Source organism: Haliaeetus albicilla, chromosome 9, assembly GCF_947461875.1.
Source record: "Haliaeetus albicilla chromosome 9, bHalAlb1.1, whole genome shotgun sequence".
Lineage (NCBI taxonomy): Eukaryota > Metazoa > Chordata > Aves > Accipitriformes > Accipitridae > Haliaeetus > Haliaeetus albicilla.
This window is the reverse complement of record NC_091491.1, coordinates 5978747-5988329: the sequence shown is the minus strand read 5'-3', so window position 1 is coordinate 5988329 and position 9583 is coordinate 5978747. Positions and strand designations below refer to the sequence as shown.

The 9583-nt window shown below is 66.6% G+C and overlaps 2 protein-coding genes across 2 annotated transcripts; both read right to left on the bottom strand.

Moving 5' to 3' along the window:
* Window positions 1-62: 62 nt before the first annotated feature.
* PIGS (phosphatidylinositol glycan anchor biosynthesis class S) lies at window positions 63-4450 on the bottom strand. The gene is made up of 12 exons (XM_069791225.1): window positions 4328-4450; window positions 4097-4236; window positions 3908-4019; window positions 3346-3435; window positions 3092-3183; window positions 2718-2916; window positions 2236-2378; window positions 2019-2133; window positions 1589-1734; window positions 1364-1464; window positions 782-992; window positions 63-660 (listed from the first exon to the last, which is right to left on the bottom strand). Exons 1-12 carry the CDS (start codon window positions 4365-4367, stop codon window positions 385-387), a joined length of 1665 nt encoding a protein of 554 aa, XP_069647326.1. The 5' UTR covers window positions 4368-4450; the 3' UTR covers window positions 63-384.
* A 456-nt stretch (window positions 4451-4906) lies between these two features.
* Window positions 4907-9006, bottom strand: ALDOC (aldolase, fructose-bisphosphate C). Its single transcript, XM_069791228.1, has 9 exons — window positions 8861-9006; window positions 7899-8021; window positions 7603-7814; window positions 7457-7511; window positions 7226-7386; window positions 6613-6696; window positions 6350-6524; window positions 6070-6269; window positions 4907-5431 (listed from the first exon to the last, which is right to left on the bottom strand). The coding sequence occupies exons 2-9, from the start codon at window positions 8008-8010 to the stop codon at window positions 5336-5338; spliced, it is 1095 nt and encodes a 364-aa protein (XP_069647329.1). The 5' UTR covers window positions 8011-8021; window positions 8861-9006; the 3' UTR covers window positions 4907-5335.
* Between the last annotated feature and the right edge of the window lie 577 nt (window positions 9007-9583).

The window sequence follows — 9583 nt, the reverse complement described above, 5'->3', positions numbered from 1 at the left end:
GGGAAGGTAGGGCAACCGGTACCCACACAGAGGGCTAAGGAGAGGAGGGTCACACAGCCCTACACCAGCCCCCCCGCAAAGCTGGGGGTTTTCTTTGTTTATACAGCAGCATGTTCTGAACACAGTGCAGGGCCAGGGGTACACACAGGGAGGTCCCCCCCTGCCCTCCTCTATGATCTCTCTGCCTTTCAGGATGGAGGGCTCAGGAGCCAGATTGAGAGCATCTCCCACCCTCAAAGCACCCTCTCTTCCCACTCTCCGTCTTGGCCGCAGCCTGGCCTTAACACCGTTCTGGGGTGCCTTCTTTGGCCATGGGTCCGTGACAACACACTCCACAAAGCAGGGACAGCCCCAGCCCCAAGACGGGACACCATCGCCATGGGCTCAGTCCATCTTGGTGGGCTCCTTCTTACGCTGCCTGGCCTCCCGGACGATCTTGGCCAGGGAGAGGAGAATGGGGACGGCCATAGGCAGGAAGAGCGGGATGTAGATGGCAAATTTCTGGTCATCAGGAAAGTAGAGGAGATGGAGGAGAGATGGGTCAAAGAAGGCCCGCTCCGAGGAGGTGACTGCCTCCTTGCTGGCCTGGAAAGCCAAGTGGAGGTGGCCCGCAGCCAGCTCGGCCATGGCACTCTGCGCTGAGGCCACCGCTTGGTACACCTGTGTGGGAACAACGCCAACGGTCAGTCCCCGGCCAGGGAGGACCACAGGAACAGCCTGGGGGCTTTGCTCCCAGCAATGGTCCCCCTCCGCTCCCCACCTCAGAGTGCCCCAGCCCTACCTCAGAGGCGACATCATCTTTGATGACTATGTTCCCGATCTTGTCCAAGAGCTGGGCCAGTGAAGTCAAGGTGGTGGACACAGTGGCGATGTTCTCCACAGTGTGGGCCCAGAGCAGGCGGTCCAGCTCCCAGTCGGCCAGCCCCTCGTTCCCTGGGCTCTCCAGCAGGAAATCGGGGGGCAGCTCCTCCCGAGATAACCCAAAGAGTAACCTGGGAGTAGAGGGGAAGGTCCCAGCCCACATCGCAAACCTGCAGTCCCACATACACTCCCTGCTCTTCCCCTTCCCTGCTGCATTCAGTCTTCACAGGGCTCAACCATGCCTAACGGCCTCCTGGATGCAGGGCAGGACAAGACAAGCCGCCTACCTCAGGAGATGGGAGATGCGCCAGCACCCCTGGCCAGAGAGCAGTGCTGGCCAGTAGTCAGCATCTCAAAAGCCACAAAAAGCCCCTCTCAGCCTCCCAGAGCCCACAGAGAAGCGAACAAACTGCAGGGGTACAGCCTGCTCTGACCCCCCCATGATTTCCACGTGTGCCAGGAGAGCACACAGAGGCCCGGGGAGGGAAGAGAGCATCCTCACCGGAGCTGGGCCAGGAAAACCTCCATCACTCGCACCATGTCCACGTCCACGTGCAGCGGGAGGGAGACTTGGGGGGAAGCAGGGGCTTCAACATTGTAAACCTGCAGGAGAGCGTGTCAGCCAGGCACAGCCGGAGCCCCAGGGCTGGCAGGGCCACCAGCACTCGCTGGGGATGTGAAGCCACCGCCTTGTCTGGGCACTGCCAGCACCCCCATGGCCCCTTACCATGATGCCACCCCAGCGGGGGCTGTGGAAGGCATTGGTGCTCACTGGGGCTCCATCTTTGTCCTGGATGTACAGAGGGGAGTGGGAGCGCTCTGGCACGTACAGCAGGAAGTTCAGCACGGGGTAGAGTGAGGCAGCGCTGGAGCCTGCAGCGGGACAGAGTCAAAGAACTCCCCTGGCTGGCAGGGACAGCGAGAGCAGACCACCCGTGCGCAGTGCTGAGGCAGAGCCCAGCCCAGCTCCTCCTTCCACAGCAAGCCCTGAGCAGAACTGCCAGCCCAGCAGGTCTCAGTCACCCTCCCTCCCACCCGGGGCTGGCAGGGCATGGTGCTGCAGGGAGGGAAGGGGCACAGGCCCCAGGCACAGCTGTCCCCTCCTCCCTCAGCAGAGCCCAGTCCCACAAGAGCCAGGTCAGGAGCGCAGCGCTCACCCAGCCGGGCCTCCACAGGGTTGATGACGTGCGGGAGGCTGTGAGCACTCAAGAGGAAGCTGGAGGACTCCTTGTCAAAGCGTGGTGTCACTCCTAGGACGGCGTAGTACAGGATCTGCAGGCACACAACAAAGACGTTGCTGGCAGAAAAGCGCGTCTCGGGGCACCTGGCAAGGCCCAGGGCTGGGCTCTCCCCATCGCCTCTCCCAGTCCTCACCTGTGAGTCAACAGAGAAGTTGGCCACCAAGCTCAGTTTGTCCAGGACGGGCTGCACGTAGCGGTTCACGGCATCCTCAATATCCCAGTCCACGGCATGGGACTTGGGGTCAGGGTTCAGCAGGCTGAAGGTGATCTCATACCCTGCCGAGGACACACAGTCTGTGAGGCACTGGCACAGCTACTGCCTGTTGATGCTGAGGCTGGGCACGTGGCCATGACAGAGCTCCCAAGAGTGGCAGGACCTGACCCCCTCCTCCCTGGCCCTCCCCAGTGCAGGGCCACACACCAGTGCCCCAACACGCAGCAACCGCAGCACGGATCTTGGCCCAGAGCAACTGCCAAGGGCAAAGGGAAGACCCCGGGGTCTGTCACCCCAGAAGACATCCAGGGATGCTAAAAGTACAGCAGGAACGGGATCTCCCCCCAGAGACAGAGGGCTTTCCCCAGGTCAGAGAATGGGGCTGGGGTGCACATCCATACCCAGGCTGGATTTCAAGTGCCGCCGGGCATCAGGGCCCAGCTGGCCATTGGGCACACGGTCCGAGAGGGCGGCGGAGATGGAGCTGGCCGTGAAGGACATCACCTGCGTGAGCTGCTGGAGGCGGGTGCGGAGGGCAGCCAGGCCCCCCCCAGCCCTCACCAGGGCACTGCGGTGCTTCCCCACATAGACGTTGATGCCCTGGGGAAGGGGCAGGGGTGAGGGCCAGGAGCAAGGCTGGCTCCTGTCAACGCGCCAAAGAACAGCACGGTGCCACCTGTGACAACCTGGGGACGCAACGTCTGGTGCCTCCTCCCAGGGCACCTTCGAGGGGTGAAGCGTGCAGAGGCTGGCACCGCAGGGTGCTGCTCCCTACCTGAGGCAGGAGAGAGGAGGTTTCGGGGACCACGTACATGGTCAGAGAGCCCAACAAGGCGTCCTGCAGCGGGTGCAGAGCAGCATCAGCCTCTAGGGAAAATGGAGGCATTAGCAGGGTTGGGAATTTCACTCCAATCCTCGTCCCACCCTGAGATGCAGTGAAGCCAAGTCCTTTGCTCAACCAGCTTCAGAAAGAGGAGCCTGCTCTGCCACAGAGCTACTCCAGCTAACCGCAATCCCTCGTCCCGGTACCTCGTGCAGTAGCCACATCCAGCGCTGCCTCCTCCTGAGCTGTGGTCCTGCGATAGACCGTCTCGTAGCGGGACGTGATGCTGGGTCTCACTGCCAGGGGAGAAAACCTGAGTGAATCTGCTAATCCCAGCCCTTGCACCCTTTGTAAGAGCCAGGTGCTAAGAGGGACAAGGGACAGCCCCAGGGAGACACATGCCACAAGGTCCTTTGGGCACCAGCTCTAACCTCAGCTGAGTGACCCACCATGACACGTGGCCTCAGCTGGTCCACACTGGCGGGCACATCCCACCCTCCGAGGGCTGCCATCACCCCCATTCCCAGGGAGGGGAGCCGGTTTCTTCCCTGCGGCATCCCTGGGAACTTGTTGTCCCCAATGCTCCGCTGTACCGCCAGCTCAGGACAGGATGATACTGGCGAACATGGGGTGGGTGTCCGGGGAGCTCCGGGCTGACAGCCGGGGAGAAAAGCCGTGGGGACGTAGGGACCCCCCCGGTGAAGCATGAGGCCACCCAGGAGGGACGGACAGACGGACAGGGCAGTGACAGCTAGAGATGTCTCTCACGGTTCACGGAAATCTCCATCTCCTGCACGTCCCTGAACGGCAGCGGCCTCGGCAGGTCCCCGGGCACCGACCCCGGGGCGAAGACCACGGCGACGGGGACCGCCAGCTGGAACTGAGCGGAGACAGCGTCAGCCCGGTGTCGTCGTCCCCCGAGGACCTAGGGCCCCCGGCCCCCCTCCCGGTGCTCACCGGCAGCTGTCCCAGCCCCTCGATGTCCCCATAGGGCAGGGCGGCGCGGTAGGTCTCGGTCGTCCTCCACCACAGCGGCAGCCCCAACACCACAGCGATGGCCGCGAAGGACAGGGCGGCCCGCCGGCCCCGCGCCCGCTCTGCGGGGAGAGCGCTCAGCACCGACCCGGCTCCCCGGACCGGGGCTGGAGGAGAACGAGCGAGCCCCGGGCACCCGGGTGCCGCCGGTACCTGCTTCATCCGCCGCTATCGCCGCCGCCGCCGCCGCCATCTTCACTTCCCGTGTCAGCCGAGAGGGCGGGGCCTACGCCCAATCCAGCCATTCAGAGCGCCCAGTCCTCAGAACAGCTAATAGGAGCCGAGGCCGGAGAACGGCGGCGCAGACGGGCGGGAAGGTGCACCAATCAAAACGCGGCACCGCCCCCGAGGAGGCGGGCTTTGGCCGCACGGCCTCTACGAGTGCCGCGGAGGGACAGGCGGTGCCCCTGCGCGGGCGGGAGGGGGCCCAGCAGGCGCCTGCGCAGCGCCGAGCACCGCGGCCGGGAAAGGTCGGGGGGACACAGGGACTTCACAGGGGCTCCTCACCCGCCCCACGGCCCGTAGGGAGAGCCCAGCCACCCCCCCACCACCCCCCACCGGCTCTCAGAGCCTCACGATGGGTGTGGGTGAGCTGAGACCAGGCACAGCTCATTGCATGGATGAGCGCAACCGGCTGCGGGTGGTGCCCAGAGCCGGAGGAGGGACGGGGCAACCCGGGATGGGGAAGGGCACGGTCCCAGGGTGCCCGGCAGCGAGGGAGGAGGCGGCACAGCGATGTCTCTACCGTTTATTTGTTGTTAGGCTATTTGGTACACGGGGTGCACACGGCGAACACAACACAGGCGCCCCAAGGGCGGCAGCGACCGGGACTGCGAAGCTATGGCAGGGCAGGGGCACCCCCCAGGCCTCCCCTCCTGCCCCCCACGTGGCCGGGCCTCGACCCCCACACACACACACAATGGCCTGGCCGGAGCCCCCCACCAAAGGGGCACCCAGGTGGCTCCCTCCGGAGGCCGGGTAACCCGGGCCCCCCACTTCATCTGCGGACGCGGCGGTGTAGGGCCAGCCGGCGGGACGCGCTCCCCTTCCCCTCCCCGCGTGGCTGCTCCCCTGGGTGGCTGGGGTGGAAGCGGGGTGTGAGCAGTGGCGGGGAGGGGGCCGGGGCGGGGGCCGGGGGCCGGTGGGGCACCCGGCCGGGGCTCAGTAGGCATGGTTGGCCACATAGAGGGACTGCCCGGCGGCCCCCGAGTCGTCCCCGCTGCCCTCGTACTTGCCCAGCGCTGCCAGCCCGTTCACCTGCGGGAAAAGGAAATGTCAGCGGCCCCCCGTGGGGTGTGCCCCCCCCCCCCCGCCACTGTGGGGTATGGCCCTTGGGGTCCCCCAGTCCCTGGGGACAAAGCCTTCAGGGTCCCCCAGCTCGTGGGGACACGGTCCTTGGCATCCCCTGTGCCCCTGCAACAGCGCAGCCCTTGGCATCCCCCTCCCATGGGGACAGAGCCCTCGGTGTCCCCCATCTCACTGGGCGCAACCCTTGGTGTGTCCCTGTCACCCCACAGGACACGGCTTTTGGCATCCCTCCTCCCACAGGGACAGAGCTCTCGGTGTCCCGTGTCACCCGAGGGGGCATGGCCCATCCCACGTGGCCCTTGGCATCCCCCATTCCCCCGTGGGAACGCAGCCCTCACTGTCCCCCACGGAGACAGTACTGTGTCCCCTCCATGGGGACCATGGTCCTTGGCATCGCTTGTCCTGTGGGGCACAACCCTTGGTGTCTCCTGTCACCCCGTGGGACATGGTCCTCGCCATCCCCTATCCCAAGGGGCACAGCCACCAGCGTACCCCCTCCCATGGGGACGCAGCCCTCGGTGTCCCCACCACCCCAGGGGACGCAGAACCTCAGCACCCCTCTCCTGCAGGGGGGCCGTCCCCATCACCTCTGCGCGCTTGACGAACTCCTCGGTAGCGGCGGTGGCATTGTCCCGCTGCCCACGCCAGGCGCTGAGCGCCGATGCCTGCAGCGCCCGCCCGTAGGAGAAGGTGAGGGCCCATGGCCGCACTAGCGGGCACGTGTTGATGGCGTTGAGGTTGATGGAAGCCTCCTCCTCGCTCTGACCCCCGGACAGGAAGGTGACACCTGCAGAGAGCGGGGTTATGGCACCGGGATGTCCACAGGGCATCCCCCTCCTGGTCCCCGCGACGTGCCGGTGCTGGTACCTGGCACGGCTGGGGGTACAGTGCGGCGCAGGGCAGTGACAGTGGCCATGGCGATCTCCTCGGGGCTGTACTTGGTGGGGCAGGAGTGCCCGGGGGTCACCATGTTGGGCTTCAGCAGGGTCCCCTCCAGGTAGACGTGGTGGTCGCTCAGTGCCTTGTAGACAGCTGCCAGCACCTGGGAAGGATGGGCAGCGTGGTGTCTCCCGGCACAGCGTAGCACAGCACGGCAAGATGCCCACCCTGCTGCCTGCCCCACCGCTCACCTTCTCCGTCACATACTGGCACCGCTTGAGGTCGTGGTCACCATCAGGCAGGATCTCCGGCTCCACGATGGGCACGATGCCGTTCTGCAAACACCAGGCAGATGCCGTCATGGGGATGTCCCTGGGCTTCACCTGGCCCCATGGCAATGTGGGCCAATGCCTGGACCTGGGGGGTAATGCTCAACCTCCAGGTTCAATGTCCACCCTTGTCAGTGATGCCCATCCCAGTGGGGTGATGCCCAGCCCCACGGGGTGATGCCCAGCCTGGGAAGGTCTATTCTTGGCCCCATAGAGCAATGCCCATGTTTGTGGGGTGGTGCCCAGCTCCATGGATTGACGCCTGGTCCCATGGGTGATGCCCAACCCACGGGGCAATGCCTCGTCCTGGGGGTCAGGGCCCATCCACGTGAGGTGTTACCAAGCCCACAGGTTGATACCCAGCCCCGTGGGGTGATTACCAGGCACGGGGCCAATGCTGAGCCCCGTGGATCAGTGCCCATCCCCGCGGATCAGTGCCCATCCCCGCGTGGCAATACGTGGCCCCTTAAGTCAACAACCATCCCTATGGGTCAATGCCCAACCCGTGGGGCAATGCCCGGCCACAGACATGTACCTGCTGGCAGATGCTGGCGTAGCGGGCCAGGACGTTGGCGTTCTCCATGATGGCGAGCGCGGAGGGGGTGTTGTCGCTGATCTTCAGCACGCAGCGCCACTTGGCGAAGTCGGCCCCATCCTTCTTATACTGGGCACAGCGCTCCGACAGCCCGTCCAGACCTGCCGGGCAGTGCGTCAGCCCCGCAGCCCCAAACCTCAAGGCCCCCACCCCGCTACCCACTCCACCTACCTTGCGTGGTGGTCTCGCCATCCGTCCCGGCCAGCGGCACGACGCCTTTGTCCACCTGCGGCGAGAAGAGGAAGGCAGCGCTGAGCCCCACCAGCACCCCCCAAGCACCCTCAGTGCCCCGCAAACCCACCGGACACCCCCCACACCTTAATGCCCACGACGATGCCCTTGTCCTTGATCATCTGGACGAAGGGGGTGCCGTCGTCAGCCTTCTGGTACATGGTCTCGTGGAAGAAGATGACCCCCCCGATACATTTCTTAACCCGGCTGTCGGCACTGAAGAGGATCTGGCGGTACAGCCGGCGGTTCTCCTCCGTGTTCTCCACCCCAATCTGGTTGAGGCGCTTCGCCATGCTCCCTGCGGGCACCCGGCACCCTCATCAGCCTCAGGCGTGGGGGGAAAAAGGGGCGACGGGACAGATTCCCCCCGCTTTCCACTGACCTACGGACTCATCGGCGGCCAAGATGCCCTTGCCGGGGGCCACGATACGCAACGCGATGTCCGACAGCTCCTTCTTCTGCTCGGCCGTCAGCGCGGGGTATTGGTGCGTCATGGTGGCGGTGGCTGCGAGCGGATGGGGCTTGAGTCACGCGCAGCCGGGTTGGGCCCCCACACCCCCCCCATCTGCCACGCACCCTCATCCTGCGGGGACCGGGGACCCCCACGGGGCTGGGATCCCGGTCCTGCGGGTCAGTGGGGAGGAGGATGAGTTGCATAAGCAGGCAGCTGCCCTCACCCCGGGACGGGCAGGGCCTCGTGGAGGATGCCGGGGAGCTCCCAGCCATTTTGCTGCCTGCTCGCCCGCCCCCAGCCCAGCCATCTTGAGGGAGCGCAGCTCCCCGGGGGGGGGGGGGGGCCGGGGATGGAGATAAACCGGGGTGGGGGATACCCCGAGCGGGGAGGTTACGCGGGGGATGGCGATAGCCCGGGGATGGGGATACTGTGGGCATGGAAATAACCCGGGAATGGAGCTACCTGGGGAAGGAGAGACCCCGGGGGCGGCACTACCCGGGGCTGGGGGTACCCGGGGTTTGGGGTACCCCGGGGCTGGCGATCCCCCCCGGGGCTGGCGATCCCCCCCGGGGCTGCCGCCGTCGCGGGGACGGGGCTGCCCCAGAAAGCCGGTGCTCCCCCCCCGGGGCGGCGATTCCCCCGACCGGCGCCGCGTGGGCTCGGGTATCTCCGGGCCTCACCCCCCCCTCCCCAAAACACCCCCATACCCGGGGCTCCCTCTACCCCAGAGCCCCCCCCCCCGCCTCCAGCCCTACCCGACCCCCGGGATACCGCCGGCGCCGCACGGAGCCACCCCGGCGGAGCTGCCGGCTTCCCCCTCCGGGTTCCTTCGGCTGCACCCCCGGTTGCCCCCCCCCCCACCCACCCCCGGTCTCCCGGTTCCCTCTTACCGTGCAGGGCGGGCGGCGGCGGCGGGCGCGGACTGCGGGCTGTGCGCTCCGGCCCCGCGGTAAATGGGGCTGCGGTGCCGCAGAGCTACGTGACCGGCGGGGCGGCACCCGGTAGGACCGGCCCCCCCCACCTCCCACGGCCCGCTCCGCCCCCCCCACACATCCCCCCCCCGCCACCGCCGCCTCCCGCCTTGTCTCTGGTGGCGACAACCCCCGGGTGGGGACCCCGCTGTGTTACCGCTTTGTAACCCTCTGCTGCTGGTGGGGACCCCTCTGTGCCCCCCCCGTCCCGTCCCGGTCAGGGACTCGGCTGAATGACCCCCTGTCGTGGGTAGGGACCCCCATGCCACACGGGCACCCCACTGTTGCTGCTGGAGACCCCTCTGGGTCACCGACCCTGCTTGGTTATGGGGAGGGTCTTCCCCTGCCACCCCCTTGCTGCTGGCGGGGACCCCCGCTGTGCCCCCCCTCCATTGCCACTATCAACAACAGGCAGGGGACCTTCCCCCCATCGCCCTCCGGGCCAGGGACCCCCCCGTGCCACCCCCAGGCTGGGGCTCACCGTGCCACCCCACTGTCGCCGTGCCAGGGACCCCAGCTGCGTCACTTCTGCTACCAGGAGCCAAGCCCCAGCACTGCCCCCAGGACAGGGCAGGGGCTCCCACGGGAGACCAGCCCCCCCCCCAAAAAAAAAAAGCTGCCCGCAGCCGGCACAGGGACAAT

Excerpts from the sequence above, each read along its gene's own strand:
- PIGS (XM_069791225.1), bottom strand. The coding sequence starts at position 4,367 with ATGGCGGCGGCGGCGGCGGCGATAGCGGCGGATGAAGCAG. Across the intron at positions 3,436-3,907 it reads GATGGAGATTTCCGTGAACC|TGAGACCCAGCATCACGTCC; the intron begins GTGAGAGACATC and ends CTCCCCTGGCAG. Across the intron at positions 661-781 it reads AAGATGATGTCGCCTCTGAG|GTGTACCAAGCGGTGGCCTC; the intron begins GTAGGGCTGGGG and ends GTTCCCACACAG.
- ALDOC (XM_069791228.1), bottom strand. The coding sequence starts at position 8,010 with ATGACGCACCAATACCCCGCGCTGACGGCCGAGCAGAAGAAGGAGCTG. Across the intron at positions 6,697-7,225 it reads ACGCCAGCATCTGCCAGCAG|AACGGCATCGTGCCCATCGT; the intron begins GTACATGTCTGT and ends TGGTGTTTGCAG. Across the intron at positions 6,270-6,349 it reads TGTACCCCCAGCCGTGCCAG|GTGTCACCTTCCTGTCCGGG; the intron begins GTACCAGCACCG and ends CGCTCTCTGCAG.